The following is an 18,815-nucleotide window of genomic DNA, read 5'->3' as shown; positions in this document are numbered from 1 at the left end:
CAGCCACTCACTCTCCCTCCTGAAGCGTTTCTTTCTCACCAGGCAGCTGCAGCTTGTTAAAGTTAACGATGAGTGACAAGAGAACTGCTTTGAAGTTGCCAGAGAACTACCTTTCAAAGGCCGTAGCATCATTTAACTTGTTAAACATTGGCTGTAATCGCTATGGCAACTTATTGTTTTGTGTGCTGTTCTAAGCTGCATGAGTTGATTTGAGAGGACTCACTCAGTGAAGAATTTAATAAAGAATCATACTTTGAGGAAAAAAAGGGGAACAATCATGTATTATATGTATCTGTTTCCAATGTTAAATCTGAATAAATACATACAACAAATACATTGTTACAACTCTACTTCGCGGATTTCGATTATCGTGGGCGTCCCTATTAACCACGAAAACGAGGGATAACTGTATTTATATTAAAATCTATAATTAGAGATAAATGGAACTTTGTCTGTGTGCCTGTCTGCGTGTTTGTATTTAATGGATGCTGAAAAGGCTGAGTGGATTTTGATCAAAATTTACACAGTTGTAGTTTATGTGTCTGGGATTGTTCTTGGATGGTTTAATCTCTGTAGGCCTTCATTTAGAGCGGAAAATTAATTCGAAACTCCAAAAATTAGCATAGAAAATGCCAATTTTCACTTTTTCACCCGAGCAACGCTGGGCCATACTGCTAGTTTTCACTAATATTATTGTATTATATGTTGGTGTTCTGTCACTTTAATTTGTGTTCTTGGATGGTAATTTAGGGGGATTTTGAAACTACTTTCTCAGAGTGGCCTTGAAGGCACCCTTGATGATAATGATGATGATGAAGCTTTTTTATTTCGAGCATGCACAAAAGAAACTGAAATACAGTACAATTCAAAATAATTGTTTGCACTCGAAAGGGAGTGGAAAGAAAAAAAAACGCTTATTTACATATGGCGGTCGCTAATTTGCTTCCCGACTAGCATCATAGTTCGCAATGTTTACGGAAAATAAATGTTAACTGCCCTTTTTCTTTTTTTTTTTTCTTTTAACCAAGAATCGAGACTGTTTTATGTCCATATCTATACAGAATTCAGGGATTTAAGCATTTATTCACAAGTATTTGCTGGAAAAAGCTTCTTGTTTACATATGGCGGCAGCTAATTTGCTTCCCAACTAGCATCATAGTTCGCGATATTTACGTAAAATAAATGCTAACTGCACGTTTTTTTTTTTGTGCTTCTAACCAAGAATCGAGACTGTTCTACATCCATATCTATGTCTGTGTTTCCACTCGGTCAGCTTTGATGGAGATAGGTCCTCTATGAACCGGCCCCACGCCCTGTCAATTAAAGCAGGGCGGTAAACCGAAAATTTACCGGTACCGTAATTCTTCCCGATGACCGACGTACTTTTGACCATGTCGGTAAATTCGGTAATTTAATAAAACAAGAAAATATAGTCTTTTCATCCCGCTTTGACGCTGTGTTGTTCGGGTGTGATCATTTCCCTTTAAGAAAGCAGTCAGTGTGCTTACGTACGGAGTCACGTGGTTATCAGGAAGTCAAACAAACAGAAGCCCGGTAGGCTAACGCTACAAGCAAACGTGATGGAGTGTGGCTTAAGGAAGTTTCTCCAAACTTTCACCCGACATTAAGTAGACTAGAGCTGAAACGAATACTCGAGCAACTCGAGTAACTCGAGTTTAAAAACTGATCCGAGTAATTTTATTCACCTCGAGTAATCGTTTATTTTGACAGCTGTAAGCATCACGTTTTGCTCGGACTACTTTTAATGCGGGACAACGCGCTGATGTCACGTGCGTAGAGGAAGAAGCAAAAAAAAAAAAAAAAAACTTACTGCAGCCGACAACCGCTACAAACGACGCCGACGTTGCTAAATACTAGCCCGCACATGCTACGTTAGTTGCAGCTAGGGTCTGAGGAGTCTCATAGAGATCACATGTATGTTGAACTAGATGCACAATGACAGACTAGGCCGCGTCTGGGCAGCGTTAGCAAACAGCCGCCATCTTAAAGCAGTACAGCGCCAAGCGCTAATAAAGAGCGCTAAGCGCTAATATATAAGATTAACATTACTGTCACTACTAGCTCATCTTACGTTAGCCCTGCGGAGGGCTAGGTTTCAATTAATTAAGACCACTTTCGATGCGTGGCTAACGTGTCTTACATACAGGCTTTAACATAACATAGCGTTGTGGAGTGGTGAGGGTGTCAAATAAAAACTCAATAGTGCTAACTATCAATTTTAGCTCAGTAGTCATTGCTGGATAAAACACCAAGTAGCACTAGTCCCTAATGTGCTCCAATACAGCCTGTATCATACATTTATTTTGAACAGTGCAAAAACTCAAAATCCTATAAGGACTTAGTTTAGACTAACTTAAAACTTAACTAGAACTTAAACATGGCTTGACACAAACAGAAATTTAATTGAAAAACGTGGGAAAAAATCCTAACTTTTAAGTGATGTGTGTTATCAAGCGTAAAGGCATTTTTAGGTGTGTATATATATATATTTTTTTTAATCTTAAGATTTTTTGAGTGAAAGCAGTGAATTAGTCTTGTTTTTTTTTTTTTTTTTTTAATTCTAGTTACATCTGAGATGCAATTGTTGGCTGTTTTCAACAATATACATCAAAAATAAAGACATTGATTGACTGAAAATGATAAAATGTTTTGTTTTCTCATGTATATCTATAATTGCTCTTCACCTAAAAATATATTTGTTTTATCCGATTACTCGATTAATCGATAGAATTTTCAGTCGATTACTCGATTACTAAAATATTCGATAGCTGCAGCCCTAAAGTAGACTCTTGGCGGCATCCAGACGGGCTTTCACCCGCTGTCCTCCCTTGTTCTCACGATTTCTGGAGAGGGTGCTTTCAGTGCTTTCTACTGGTAGCCAGGCCACAGGCTAACGCTAGCGGCTAACGCTAGCAGTTAACGCTAAAAATGAACGTGATGGAGTCGGATAGCAGCTCTAACCTTGTCGAAACGACTGAACTTAATGAGTGGATTGGGCTTGGGGCTGCATCTAGAAATTAGTATTTCGCGCTATTTTGTATCTGTGTGTGATTTCTCTGATAGCTTTTGTGATTGTAAAACATTTAGCATAAAGTACAATCCAACAGTGAAAATTATAATATGACTGTTTAATGGCCCCAGCTATTTATCTGTATTTGCTTAATTCTGTGTCATTACTCCCATCATAAAATCTTAAATGTTTCATTTGTAGAAGATCAATATAGCTTTAATGTGTGTGTGTTTGTGTGGGGGTTCATGTGTGCTTGCATGTATTAAAAAATGCACTGGGAAAAAAAACCTTAAACCTCGAAGTAAACAACCGTGTTGAGTAATTATGTCACAGCAGCCATTAACAATAAGTTGTCTTTTTGAAGTGTACTGTTCAAGCTACAGGTCATTTGTGTTACAATGACATGTTTGCACAGGCATATTGATTTTGACAATGTACTGTATATTGTTCAAGCCATACAAGCTGTTATGAATGTTCATACTTGAATTCTTATTGTTTACAATATTTTTTAACACTCAATGTTTAAGTCTGCATGTACAATTGTTAAATAAAATTGAAAGCTGGTAAATAAATCAACGAGCGAATGATTGTTTGATCATTCTCCGCCAACCCTTTACAGTCAAAACAGATTGAACGTCAATTGCCGTCAAAGAATGTAAGAAAAGACACTAACCTGGCTGTCTGACTAGAAGTTGGGTGAATCCGGATGAGTCCCGCGAGAGGCGGTACCAAGCGCCGTCAGGGTCGCTCATCCACTCCTCCACCAGACAATAGTAGGTCCCAGAGTCGGCGCTCTCCGCCCTGTCCAGGGTCAGTGCGTAGTGGCGAGGAGAGAGTCTCTCGGCCCGCGCGCGCCGCCGCAGCCTCTCCTCGTCGGCGTAGGCGCCGTACTCCAGGGCGCCCCATCGCTCCACGCGCAGCAGGAGCTCGTCGGCTTCCGACCCGCGGCCAACACCGGCGCGTCTGACGTACCACAGCACGGCGTGCAGCGACTCCGGGCTGGTTTGGGAGGTCACGGTGCAATTGAGACGCACTCGGCTGTCCTCCAGGTGCACCAGGGACTGGTTGGTCTTTTGCACTCGTAGTTTACTTTCTGGAGACAGACAACAGTCAGAGGAAATTTACAAAGGGATAGCTGAATATAAATAAATACTGTATAGTAAAATTAAGTTTGTAAGTCGGTAAATAAACATTTGTTTTTAAATAATTTAAAACAAGGAGAAAACCAATATTTACAGTCCCTGACAAAAGTCTTGTCGCTTATCCATTTTGTAGAAACAATTGCTAATAACCTGACTTTTAATCATTCAATTGGTTTCAGAAATGGCTCATATGAAAGCTAAGACCCTCCCAAATGATGTTGAAAGTACAGAAATATAAGTATATTTGTTTCACTGAAAAAAGATTTATCATTTAATGAAGACAAAAGTTTTGTCGCCTACAGAAAGCAGTGTGAAAAAATGTGCTTCAAATACAAAAATATGTTACATAACATAAGCGAATTAGGTAGTGGGGCTGTGAGATCCAAATTTAATATTTTGTATTTGACCCCGCAGAGACGTAAAAAAAATCCATCTTTATGAGGCAGGCAGCGATGAGGGAAAAGTTCACCCGGCTGTCGCGGCGACAACAGCATCTCTCAGTTAGTTATATGTAAATAAATTGTTACTTTGCTATCAAAAGCTCTATTTGTCTTGTTGTTTATGTTATTTTGTAAAAGGAAAACATTATTCAGATGTTTGGGATGTAACTAAAGCAAAAAATAGCTGTGTTAAAGTCAAAGTTATGTTTGAAATGTATGCTTTTACAAAAAGCTCATTTTCTGTTTTTTCATCAGAAATTGGAAAATTGCTCAAACTAAGCTATGTCAAGCAGATGTCATTACTCATTTGCTCCCAAAAACGTATAAATACGTTCTATTTTTAATTGTTTCAGTGTCCCAAAGATGTATATACGTCTTTTTTTCACAAGAGACATTTCTGGGTTCTGATTCAACTTAGCTCCAAAGCACAACGCTGAAAATCCATTTTAAAGAAATAAAACTGGCCACTGGAGGGCAGTAGCGCATTTGGTAAGACCCGCAACCCGATTAAACGCAACGAACGGCCGGGGCGCCGGCGGAAGACGACCGAATGGACATCCAGGATGCCAGGCGGCGGAAGACCGAGCAGAACAACCGGGAGGACGACCGGGATGCCAGGTGCTGGACAACCGAGCAGAACCGCCGGGACCACCAGTGCAGCAGACGATGCCGTTGAGTCCGGGCTGCTCGCCGAGCAGAGACAGGCGGTGATGAGGGAAAAGTTTATCCTGGCTGTCGTGGCCACAACAGGGTCATCTCTCAATTAGTTATGTGTAAATAAATTGTTAATTTGCTATCAAAAGCTGTATTTGTCTTGTTGTTTATGTTATTTTGTAAAAGGAAAACATTATCCAGATGTTTGGGATGTAACTAAAGATTTTTAAAAAAAAATCTGTGTTAAAGTCAAAGCATTGTTTGAAATGTATGCTTTCACATAAAGCTCAATTTGTTTTTTCATCAGAAATTGGAAAATTGCTCAAACTAAGCTATTTTCTAATGCTGATTTCTAAAGAATGGAAAAAGATATGAACTTACTTTTTTTCCTGCTGAAAGAAGAGAGTCTAATCTTTCTTTTGGTGGTCTATGTTTATAAAGCAATAGAACAGAATTTTCTGTGGGCCTTGCAAAATCTGTCAAAATCCAGTAAAACGGCCGGGACCGAAGGGCCTTGCTCTGGCGAAAATGGCTGGGAGTGAATGAGTTAAATGTGATGGTTCACTTACTTATTTTTTCCCCGCTTCTGTCATTTTTTGCAAACTGCTCATTAAAATATGAAAACCTATAAATGTTTGGGTGGTTTTAGTTAAAGCAGACACTGATTTTTCATCTGTGTGATTTTGACAAAGATCAGATTACATTTGATGTTGATTTAAGCAGAAACGTGAAAAATTCCAAAAGGTTCAGATTATTTTTCATAACACTGTACTGAACCCCACGTTGCTCCTGGTGCTTTGTCACCAGTAGGTAGATGAGGATATAGTGTAAAGCACTTTGAGGGCCTTAAAGGTGGAAAGGCGCCATACAACTGTAACTCCATTATTTACCATCTAAAAATCAATCAAATCCTCTTTGTTGAGCTTCTTAAATCTGTAGCCTTTCCCAGGGTTATATCATAATAAATGACATGCAATTTAACTATCAAAATCAAAATGAAAAACACTTTCACTCAGAAAAAAATCTATATTAATCAACACAGTAGAACACATGTTTGTTTCATCAAAATGTCACCATTGGTCACTAAAACCTCTCACAATCACAGGAATAGATTTTTTATGGAAATAATGACCTTCCAACTTGCAAGCAAAATCCTTGATCATCACCGGCTTCTCACACCTCCTCAAAGTCACAACAGTCATGTTTTTCTTTCATCCCGACCACGAACAAAGCGCACTGAAACACATCGCCTTGGCTGCAAGTTACATTATACATTCATAACCGTCAGTCGCCGAGAGGTGACACATAAAGAAAGGGGAACGCGTATCAAAGGTTGCTGAAATCAGTGCAGAGAGGAAATGTGTGACAAAGTACAGGAGGTACAGTGAAAAGAGGTGAACATTTTGTCACAGGAGGACAAAAAGGGAGACCAAGCTGTCTGTCAAAATGTCAGAAAGGGAGGAGAACATGTCATAGATATGACATGATTGGTCCCAGTCACCTTAGCGGCATAAGATTTGTAATTTTTATTTAATTTTTTTTAGCTCATTCACTGCCAATGACAGCGATAGACCAAGACTAGTTCATTCGCTGTCAGCCCTCCCACTTCAAACGGATTGGACGCAGCAGAAGGATGACTAACCAGCACACGATTAGACGTCAAGGGTTTAGTCAATAGTACGCACAAGAAACAGTCAATATTGGGCAATGCGGGACTGTCATCTCTAGGGATATCCAAGTTAAATGCTACAAATGATTGGCCAATATTATTGAGCTTCAGAGTAGACATATTGATCAATGGGGAATGTGAGGAGCTGATGGTACCGTTTCCTTTCCAGTAGAGGGCGCTAAACTACCCTTTTGGCATCAAACAGACTTCAAATGGACGACTGACAACTAAGGGCAGTGAATCTAAATAGGGATTCAAAAAAGGCTGTCACTGTCATTTTTTTTGCTGTGAATTGAAATCTGTTTTCCACACAAATAGGCGACCAATCCATTTGAAGTGGCATTCGCTGCCATTCCTTCCAATTCAAATGGGTAGGACGTCAATGTCAGACAATGAGATATTAGACAATTTAATCGACAACTACTTTGATAGTCGATGAATCATTTCGAGTCATTGTTGACATAAAAATAGTCCAAATCCTCTTTTTTTAAGTCTGCCAATAGTAAATATTTGTCTTTAATTTTAATTATTCAATTGAAGTCCATGAATTCTTTTTATGAAATATTATATTCTCATCATTCCTCCATTTTTTAAAAACAAAAATATGTATAGATTTTAAATATTATCTTTTTTTTAATTTGGTATTTTCTTCATTATCATTTTTTCATTTAGTTAAATATAGTATATGGCGGAAAACACTCAAGTGACTTGAAGTGGCTCTGAGACCCCCAATTTGGCAAACTTTCAAAATTGTCCGATATGCATTTGTGATGCATCATTGGAAAGATTAAAATCTCAATTTTCTGGGGGAAGAAAAGTTTTGAACAGGAAGGCATTTTAAAAAAAAAAAAAATTTTTTTTTTTTTAACAGCAAAACCCTAATTGGAGGTGAGAGCACACGAGAGCAAATTAAAATTAAATTAATAATTAAATTATTTAAAGATGCCATGATTTTAACGAGATATTATTGCTTACTTACCTCTTTTCGATCCAAAAACTCGATGTAGCATGTATCACCCAGTGTCAAGATACAGCTGTGAATGGCCACAGCCGGATTTTTGGGGGATTTTATGGGTTAAACATGGTCATATAACAAGTGTCGCGATGCAGAAATAGCAGACATTGAAGAGTGGTTGAGATGTTCTTTTTCATATTTTTTTTATTTTATTTTTTCAAGGTTTTTTTTTTTTCAATGTTTCTTTGTTCGGATCAATTATTTATTATCTAATATATTGGGGAAAATGCGAAAGTAACAAAAAAATAAATAAAATTAAGCGATAGTTATGAGGTAGATTAGCCGTGACTTTTTTTACAGACGCCATTTTTTTCATTGTTTTTCAATTTGTTTAACAGTTTAAAAAATGCGAGTGAATAATGTTTTAAAGTCGTTTTTTTTTAAAAACGAAATATTATACATCAATTAATGATTCTAAGCTAAAAATGACATATTTTGAATAATAAATAGAATTAATGCCCTTTGTTTTATGGCTGGGTTGAAACAAAAGCTGTTGCGCAATGTCTGTAAATGGGGGTTTTCAGGGTAAAACGGACAAATTTAAAAATAGTTCGGGGGCTTAATGTTCCATAAATCTGCTATGGCAGCATATACTGTAGACATATTGTTCTATCAAACACAACAGTTCTTTTGGCTTAAAATACAGCAGTTTCTTTGATAGAGGAGTGCAAGAGCAGAAACTGCTTTTTCAGTCTTGTCTGTGTTTTCCACCATATATATTTTAAATCTATTTTTATTATAAACAAAAAAAGAAGGGACGGGTAAATATTCTCTGGTTTCTCTCGTCCTCTTTTTATTTTTATTTAGTTTTTGTTCCATTGTAAATTTCTCGCTAAAATGTTGAGCCCAGAGTGATATAACAGTAAACATGTATTTTTTTTTCCATAAGCTTATTATTAGAGGTGTGCGAAATTTCCGATTCTTAGATTTTTCACGATTTGGCCGTGGAAGATTCAAGAACAATTCACAAACATCCAAATTCCGATTATTAAAATATATGCCAAGTAAAACGGAACTAAAACACAGTCAGCGCGGTCTTCGGGACGCAATGAGGAACGGGCCGAGAGTGAACATGCTCAAATCATGCCACTAGATAAAAAAACAATAATACCTGACTACGACCGACAGCCGCTACAAACTACGCCTACATAATGCTACGGTAGATATCACCTGTATATAGAACTAGATGCCAAATGACAGACAATCTCGCGTTAGTAAACAGCCGCCAGCTTAAAGCAGTAGAGTTCTCTGGAAGGCTGCTGTGGCGAACCTTCCAAGCAAATCTGATTAATTTTTTATCTAAAATACCGTACTGGCCCGAATATAAGACGGTGTTTTTTTGCATTGAAATAACACTGAAAAAGAGGGGGTCGTCTTATATTCGCGGTCTAGACATTATACCCATTCACGATGCTAGATGGCGCCAGATATTATTGAAGCGATGTTCTGTCATGACAGATCCCAGCTTATCTCAAGTTTAACCAGTTTGTAATTTTTTATTGCAATGTTTTTCCTTATTCAGATTTGTTTCAAGACTACAGTTACAGTTAGACTTCACTTTGATGATTAATGCAGTTATTGCAATTTTGTTGTTTTATCACAATAGATTGGATTATTTACATTTCAAAAACCAGCAGCCATTCATTTATGAATGTGATTGCACTTTAGTTTACATATTTAAATGTTCAGATATTAAGATTTGAATGAGGCAAAATAACATGCTTTTCACTCAAATATACTGTTATAATCATTTGTTTCAGATGTACTGTAATTATTTTCTGGATAAAAAAATAATTTGGTGTTCATAAAGTATTTTTTCAAACTTCAGTCTTGAAAACAAGGGGGTCGTCTTATAATCAGGGCCGTGTTATATTCGGGCCAATACGGTACTCCTAAATCGGCAAAATCTTGACTTAAATCTATCTTTAAATGATGAAACAGTTTTAAAACATTCATATGTCGAAAGTAGACAGAAGGGAAAATATGGAACAACGGGAGGAATTTTAACAACTTTAACAGTTGATTCACAACATTAAATTAACTGAATTTAGTTTAAAGCTGCTGATACAGAATGGGGACTGGAGTATCTTTTTTACTGTTTTGAACTATTAACTTGATACTGGAATAGTAGTTTATTTAAGCCTGAGAGTATTTTTCTACAATTTTTGTAACTAATGTACGAAACATTAAAAACCAGCTGATAGCTGGGAGTGGGGGGAGAGGGTGTGCATCAATAATCGATATAAATTCGAATCGTAGCCTCTAATCTAATCTAATCGTTAGGTGCCCCAAGATTCCCACCTCTACCTATTATTATTTATCAAGATACTGATTAAAACTATCAAAATATCCATTTATTGCAACCCTAGAAAAATAATTTGATCATTTGATTGCTGTCAGCCCCTTTCTGTTCAAACTGACTGGACATTTATGACTGTTAATGTTGCTAAAATGTTCACATTTACTGCAAGCCCTCCCATTTAGGTAAAAGGAAAGTAGAGGAAGACGGAGAGTGCACTAATGCAGAAATAATAACATAAAATTGTTGTGTGTTATACTTGACGCAATTAGAAAATGATCCCAGCAGAGACTAATGAGTTTAATAAGTCTAATTACTACTGTTGCAAAGCTTGAGACCTGCACTAATATTGTTGTTACCCAATTTAACTTTGCAGTGGTGTTCTGTATTTACAACCACAATATAACACTGTGGGCTTCTCTGATGGACAATTGAGCAATATTTGGACGGATTCATTTTTTTCTAGACAATCTTATAATTACAGGTGATTTTTTAACTGTGTTCCTCATTCACCCTGGTTTACTAACCTGATTTTCAAAAACTGGTATTAAAAATTAAACGATTAATGAAGGGATAACAAATATATGCGTGGAAATTTGAGAATGTCGGACGCTGGGTAGGCTAGCGGGGAAAACAGCACAAAGCAAAAAAAAGCACACCAGAGTGGCCAAAACATTGACCTTTTTCAACGAAACAAAGGAGGGTACACTGTTGTGTCCTGTGTCTTCAATGCCAAGCTTGGCTGCACGTCAGCCGTGAATGAACACCTAAAGCGCCGTCAGCCAGCTGTAATTTTGGAAGACGACAGGAGACAACAAGCTGGCAGATCGTCCATCTAAGTAACTAACATCATGTTTTATTGAAGTTGCTAAGCCTGTCGCGATATGCAATGAGTCCATTTATCGCACGGTAAATAAAAATGAGGGCGGTAATTTTCACGGCTGCGTTTTATCGCCACGTGCGTGCGCGCATACATTTGTGCGTGCGTGGTGATGGCATAAGAGACACCAGTTCCTTTCCCAAATGTTTATTGGTCATCAACACGCCGTACAATTAAAGTTCAGACATACAAAATTAGGAAACACATCTACCGTATTGGCCCGAATATAAGACGGTGTTTTTTGCATTGAAATAAGACTGAAAAAGTGGGGGTCGTCTTATAATCGCGCTCTAGACGTTATACTCATTCACGACGCTAGATGGCGCCAGATATCATTGAAGCGATGTTCTGTCAAGACAGATCTCAGCTACTCTCAAGTTTAAGTAAGTAAATAAGTTTGCATTATTTTATTGCAATATTTTTCCTTATTCAGATTTGTTTTTTCAAGACAACAGTTACAGTTAGACTGCACTTGATGGTTAATGCAGTTATTGCAATTTAGTTGTTTTATCACACTAGATTGGTTTATTTACATTTTAAAAAAACAGAAGTCATTCATTTACGAATGTGATTGCACTTTACATATTTAAATGTTCAGATATTAAGATTTGAATGAGGCAAGATAACATGCTTTTTCTTATCACAAATACTGTATATTGTTATAATCATTTGTTTCAGATGTACTGTAATTATTTTCTGTATACAAAATAATTTGGTGTTCAAAAAGTCTTTTTTCAAACTTGAGTCTTGAAAAAGAGGGGGTCATCTTATAATCAGGGCCGTCTTATATTCGGGCCAATACGGTACATTAAACACTGTACACGTTAGCGTTGCTACATTGAGGCTAATGGGGAAAAAAGACACCTACTTTAGCCTGCTATGAAACATTTGCAGTAGGGCTGTCAAAATTATCGCGTTAACGGGCGTTAATTATTTTTAAAAAATTAATCACGTTAAAATATTTGACGCAATTAACGCATGCACTGAATGACCCGCTCACACATTGCCTCAAACAGATTACAATGACGCCGTTTATGGACATTAAGAGTGAAGAGAATGCCACCGGCCGCTTGGGGGCAGCGCCGTTCCATACGAATGTTATTCCTTCTAAACGTGGGAGAATTAGTAGTTGTGGTGAGACGTTTATGCTGTTGCATTGTGCTATTTGTGCTCCACACATATTTCTGTAAGTTTTCTTTCTTTTAGTGGCAATTATGTGTCTCTTGTTGTATTTTGGGTAAGATATGTACAGTGATATATATGTTATAAAGGCGAGTGGACACAGGCGTTCTTTGGATGGCGCCGTTTATTGGCATATGCTTCGGCAACTCCTTCACATCAAACATAAGTATCATTTAGTGAAAGCACAACAAAAATAATATTCCGATCACAAAAAAAAAGCACTTCAGTCTATAGTAATGAGGCCCTATTCTCACACAGTTAAACAACAATGCAAAATGAACTGGCATTCCATATCAAAATAGCTATGCAAAATACACGTAAAACTTACTCAGACTTTGGTCACTCTATTCTTATTATTGTTATTTTTATTCTTATTATTATTATATTAACTCTACTTTTGATTGAAAATTTTACAAGTTTTATAAAAACAAAAACATGAAGAGGAGTTTTGATATAAAATTACTATAACTTGTAACTATAACATTTATCTTTTAAGAACTACAAGTCTTTCTATCCGTGGATCACTTTAACAGAAAGAATGTTAATAATGCCATTTGAGGATTTATTGTTTTAATAAACAAATACAGTACTTATGTACAGTATGTTGTATGTATATATCCGTCTTGTGTCTTATCTTTCCATTCCAACAATAATTTACAGAAAAATATGGCATATTTTAGAGATGGTTTGAAATGCGATTAATTACGATTAATTAATTTTTAAGTTGTGATTAACTCGATTAAAAATTTTAATCGTTTGGCAGCCCTATTATAATAATTATAATACTATTATATATATAGTAGTATACTATAATATTAATGCTAGAATTTGTTTTAAGAATTGTTTTGAATCATGATGAAAAGGCGAAGTCAGTGTTCTGAATCTGTTTTTATATTCCATTCTTTTGCACTAGTTAATGCTATCATCATTTGACTTTTTTTTTGTGATTAATTATTGTTAATTATGTGTTTATTTGTACTTTAATGAAGAATGTAAGTGTTCTAAAATGATTTTGTGAATTAATAAGCGAGATGAATTGCTAATTAAATTAGTAATACTAATAATTAGATTAGTCGACTAATCGTAAAAATAGTCAGCTGACTAATATATATTTTTTTGTTTTTTATTACCAAAAATAGTCACTTGCCCTAAACTTTTCTTGAATGACGTATCCATAAACCTTGTGTGATTTTTTGTTGTTGTTAAAATTAAAACAACGAGCAAAGTTAGGAGAGGGAAGAGATTCAGAGCCTGACCTGCATATTGAAAAACATCTATGGCGGAAAACAGGTGATTTGAAGTTCCGCTCCGAGACCCCCAATTTGGCCATATTTCAGAATTGTCGTATATGCATGTGTGATACATCAATGGAAAGCTTAAAATCTCAATTTTCTGGGAGAAAAAATATTGAACAGGAGGGCATTTAAAAAAAAAAATTAAACCACGAAACACTAACTGGAGGTGAGCGCACGCTAGAGCATAATTAAAGACGGCATGATTTTAACGAAATATTATTGGGTAGTTACCTTGTTTCGATCCAAAAACTCCATGTAGCATTATCATCGAGTGTCAAGACACAGATGTGAATGGACACATCCGGATTTTGGGGGGATATTAAAGGTGAAACATGGTAGTTTAACAAGGGGTCGCGATGCAGAAATCGCATACATCAAGGAGTGGTCGAGATGTTCTTTTTCATTTATTTACCCTTTTAATGTTTTTTTTTTTTTTTTTTTCATTTTTCTTTGTTTGGATTAATTATTTATCATCTAAAATATCAGGGAAAATGTGACTGTACCAAAAAAATACAATTAAGCGATCGTTATGAGGGAGATATCCGTGACCGATTTACAGACACCATTTTTTTCATTGTGACGTAATTTGTTTAAAAGTTTAAAATATGCGAGTGAATATTTTTAAGGTCGTTTTTTTTTTTTTTTTAAGCGAAATATTAGACATAAATTAATGATTCTAAGCTAAAATTGAAAGACATTTTGAATAAGAAATATAATTGCCGTCTTTTTATGGCCGGGATGAAACAAAAGCGGTTGCGTGTCGTCTGTAAACCGGGGTTTCCAGGGTAAAATGGACGAATTAAAAATAGTTCGGGGGCTTAATGCGCCATGAATCTGCTATGGCAGCATATAGACATATTGTTCTATCAAACACAACAGTTCTTTTGGCTTAAAATACAGCAGTTTATTTTAAAGAGTGGCGCAAGAGCAGAAACTGCTTTTTCAGTCTTTTCTGTGTTTTCCGCTGTATATTAGGGGTGTGACGGTACACACAAGTCAAGGTTCAGTACATACGGTTCGGTGCGGGTTCAGTACAACAGGAAAAACAAAAACGGCTTTTTTCTCACATCATTTGAAAGTTAAAGTTTGTATACCATCACGCTCTTATATAGGGGAATTTTTTAAAAATGTAAAAAGTGTGACCCATGTTTTTTGGGGAATGAAAAAGACAATTCAATTCAATCAGTTAATATCAACATATTTCATGTGAAAGACGTAATAGAATGAATCATGTAATAACGTGTAGAACATGAAAAGTAACGTCAGTTACTTTGCCGAGTAACTAATTACTCTTACATTGCGGTAACTGATTTCCTAACTCAATTACACTTTGGGAGAAGTAATTTGTAACTGTAACTAATTACTTTTTTAAAGTAAGATTAACAACACTGCTCACTCTCAACGGCAGCCATTGAGGTAACTGGACATGTGGAAATGTAGTTATGGTAAAGTCATCACTGCCATAGCCCACAAATGAGTGCAAGAGCTCTGCAAAATCCTGGCAATCATTTCTTTACCTCAGAACCTTCAAAGGGAGCGACATGCAAGATTGGCTTGGCAACGGAGGCCACCCTTTTTTACCTCTGAGTTTGAATCCACCGCCAGGAGGAAAAACGGATTGAAATGCTCAAGCTGTACATCAATGTTTCCAGAAATGCTTTTTCAAAGATAAAATATGCTAATTATTCCAGCCCTATTAAGAAGCACGGGCTGCTATTACAATTTGTTATAATTAAGGCTCGGCTTAAGCAGTGGCGCCACAAACAAGCAATGATGCAAAAAAGCGGTAAAACAACCTCAACGTCTCTCCTACTTAACTTTTTCAGGGCCGTTAACTGTGATAGACGTTCAGTCGTGTGGCGTCCAATCATCCTTCTGCTGTGAATTGAATGGGCTTCTCACTAGTAGATGTCCAATACATTTGAATTGGGAAGGTCGCAGCGAATGAACAAATGCAACCTTCCCCCTTCAAATAGCTTGCATGTCGAGCGCCATCAGTGGTGGTCAATAAGTTAATAATTTTAATTTTTTTTAAAAACTAGCTTTCTACAGGTATCAGCTCATCTCATTTAATGCTTTTTAATGCCGCTTTAAACTAAGTTAATGTTTATACCCAGCACCCACACTCATACACATCATCATAATTAGATTTAGATTACAAAATAAGATTTCTCACATAATTTAACCTTCAAGTTTACATACTTTTTAATGCCTCAAACATTTAATTTAATGCTTTTTAAGGCCTAAATTTGGACAAAATCCATTTAATAACTTTTAATGCTTTTTAAGGCCTGAATTTTGACAAAATATATTTAATGACTTTGAATGCTTTTTAATTGCCCGCATAGACCCTGAAAAACACCAAGAAAATACACAGTGTGAGAAAGTATTTATTTATTTTTTTATTTAACTATGTATTAATTTTTATTACAGTAATACAGTAACCAGAACATTAAATTTAAGAGTAAGTATTCTCTTATTTTTAAAATGTATTTTTAATTCAAAATATATATAAATAAGTATTTGAACACACTGCTATTTTGGAAGTTCTTCCACTTAGAATTCATGGGGGGTCTGACATTTTCATCATAGGTGCATGTCCACGGTGAGAGGGATAATCTAAAAAGAAAAATCCAGAAATCGCAATGTGTGATTTTTTAAAACTATTTATTTGTGTGAATCAGCTGCAAATAAGTATTTGAACACCTGAGAAAACTGATGTTAATATTTGGTACAGCAGCCTTTGTTTGCAATTCCAAAGGTCAAACATTTCCTCTAGTTTTTCACCACGTTTGCACACACTGTAGGGTGGATCTTGGCCCACTCCTCCACACAGATCTTCTCTAGATCAGTCAGTTTTCCGGGCTGTTGCTGAGAAACACAGAGTTTGAGCTCCCTCCAAAGGTTTTCTATTGGGTTTAGGTCTGGAGACTGGCTAGGCCATGCAAGAACCTTCTTATGGAGCCGCTCCTTGGTTTTCCTGGCTGTGTGCTTCGGATCATTGTTACGTTGGAAGACCCAGCCACAACCCACCTTTAATGCTCTTACAGAAGGAAGGAGGTTGTTCCCAAAATCTCACAATACAGGGCCTCAGTCATCCTCTCTTTTATATAGTGCTCTCGTCCTTTCCGATGTGCAGAAAAACACCCCCAAAGCATGATGCTACCAGCCCCGTGCTTCACAGGAGGGATGGTGTTCTTGGGATAGTACTCATCATTCTTTTTCTTCCAAACATGGTTAGTGGAATTATGACCTACAGTAGGTTCTATTTTGGTCTCATCTGATGACAAAATTTGCTCTCATGACTCCTCAGTTTCATCTAAATGGTCATAGGCAAACTTAAGACGGCCTTGACATGTGGTGGTTTAAGCATGGGAACCTTCCGTGCCATGCATGATTTCAAATCATGACATCTTAGTGTACTACCAACATTAACCTTGGAAACGGTGGTCCCAGCTCTTTTCAGGTCATTGACCAACTCCTGTCATGTACTTCTGGGCTGATTCTTCACCTTTCTTAGGATCAATGAGACCACACGGGGTGATATCTTACATGGGGCTCTACTCCGATTGAGATTGATCTGTTGATTTTCAGTTACTTCCTGTTGATTTTGGGGTATTTTATGGGTCTCTTCCTGTTTATTTTGAGTTACAGAACAGGAAGTGAACTGGGAATCACCCAAAAGAATAGGCTGTGACTCAAACTCAACAGAAAATGACCTGTAAATGCCCTAAAATGAACAGCAAGTTACCTTTAAATGCCCTGAAAATCGGACAGAATGACTGTGAATGCTCTGGTTTCGAATGAACGAACGTTCCCAGTCTAAATGGATTGGGCGTCAAGCACCGTCAATGCAGCCCTAGAGTAAACTGAGACACTATTATGGTGAAGATTTTGGTAGCAACTTGTTGGTTCCTTTTTTTGTTTTTGTTTTTAAGACATTGACACCTTTTTAAAACGATATCTCGATTCTAGGCAGGAGCATATCGATAACCATTTGGGATACAAAGTATCACGATATATCACCATTTCGATATTTTGTCACACCCATTATCTCTAGCATTCATTTTTAAATCCAGACCAAACCACAGAAGACCAGACTTGCCATGTATCCTCTAAATGGCCAAAGGCAGGCTGGCTTGCCAAGCTAGGTTCATCTATCGCCGTCAATAGTAACTAATGAGTACATGTTGCATGCGAATAGACAATAAAGGAACCCATAGATCAGTAAATGATAGTGAATGCGCCATTGATTAGGGCCACTATGTAGCGTGATGGGAGTCAGTTCAATCGCAAAGTAGCAAGGCGCGCACCGCCGTCTACACACTCTCAGCGAGCGGAGTGTGGAGTTTGCGTCAGTGGCGTTCCCCTTAATGAGCCTCCGGGGGCTGTCGCCGAAACGAGATTGTCAACATTTCCTCTGTTCTGCTTTAACTCGGCATCCAAACTTCAAGGAAGCTCACCTACGATCGAAGGGCCGGTGCGAGTTGTTTTGTTAGCGCGCAAAAACACTTTTGTGCAAATTGTTTGCCACTTTTATACTTCACAGTTTTGAACTGAGTTGCTTTTACATTTCGAAACTAGACAGAAAAAGAGACAATAACAATGATGGCATGGTACACGAATGGTGCAATCTGGACTGGTTGCCAACCGTTCATTCACTCATATTACCTTTAAGTGCCTTTTCACACTAGTGCACTATATTATTTGTTAGGGTCAAATTGAAATGTTTTGATTGAGTTCTTCCTTTAGGTTTCTGACAAATGAACAGATGAAAAAAAAAAAACATAAAAACCCAAGATGTGGGTGCTGTTTGACATTACGAAGTTGTTGCGTTTGCTTGTTTTGTTTTTTGTTCCTGACAAATGAACGTGAAGGGATGTTTAAAAAAAAAAAAAAAAAAAAAAAAAAAGCAAAGAATATTTACTGTATTTTTTTTTCAACTCATTTGCTCCCAAAACGTAGAAATATTTTTACTATTTTTAACTTTTACGTTTTTTTTTTTTTTTTTCCCACAAGAGACATTGCTGGGTTCCGATTCAACTTAGCTCCAAAGCACAATGCTGAAAATCCATTTTAAAGCAATAAAACTGGCCACTGGAGGGCAGTAGCGCATTTGGTAAGACCCACATCCCCGATTCAACGGGACGAACGGCCAGGGAAGACGACCGAATGGACGTCCAGGATACCAGGCGGCAGGCGACCAAG

General features: G+C 37.0%; 1 protein-coding gene across 2 annotated transcripts in view; it reads right to left on the bottom strand.

Moving 5' to 3' along the window:
- The window catches only part of igsf3 (immunoglobulin superfamily, member 3), a 344,912-nt gene that overhangs the window by 25,539 nt on the left and 300,558 nt on the right, over positions 1 to 18,815 (bottom strand). For both annotated transcript variants that reach the window (XM_057852021.1, XM_057852018.1), the window contains one exon: positions 3,705 to 4,124. In XM_057852021.1, coding sequence (XP_057708004.1) covers positions 3,705 to 4,124 — 420 coding nt within the window. The remainder of the gene's footprint in view (positions 1 to 3,704; positions 4,125 to 18,815) is intronic.

This window comes from Corythoichthys intestinalis, chromosome 12 (genome assembly GCF_030265065.1).
Source record: "Corythoichthys intestinalis isolate RoL2023-P3 chromosome 12, ASM3026506v1, whole genome shotgun sequence".
In the NCBI taxonomy this organism is placed as follows: domain Eukaryota; kingdom Metazoa; phylum Chordata; class Actinopteri; order Syngnathiformes; family Syngnathidae; genus Corythoichthys; species Corythoichthys intestinalis.
This window is presented reverse-complemented; position numbering and strand designations above follow the sequence as displayed.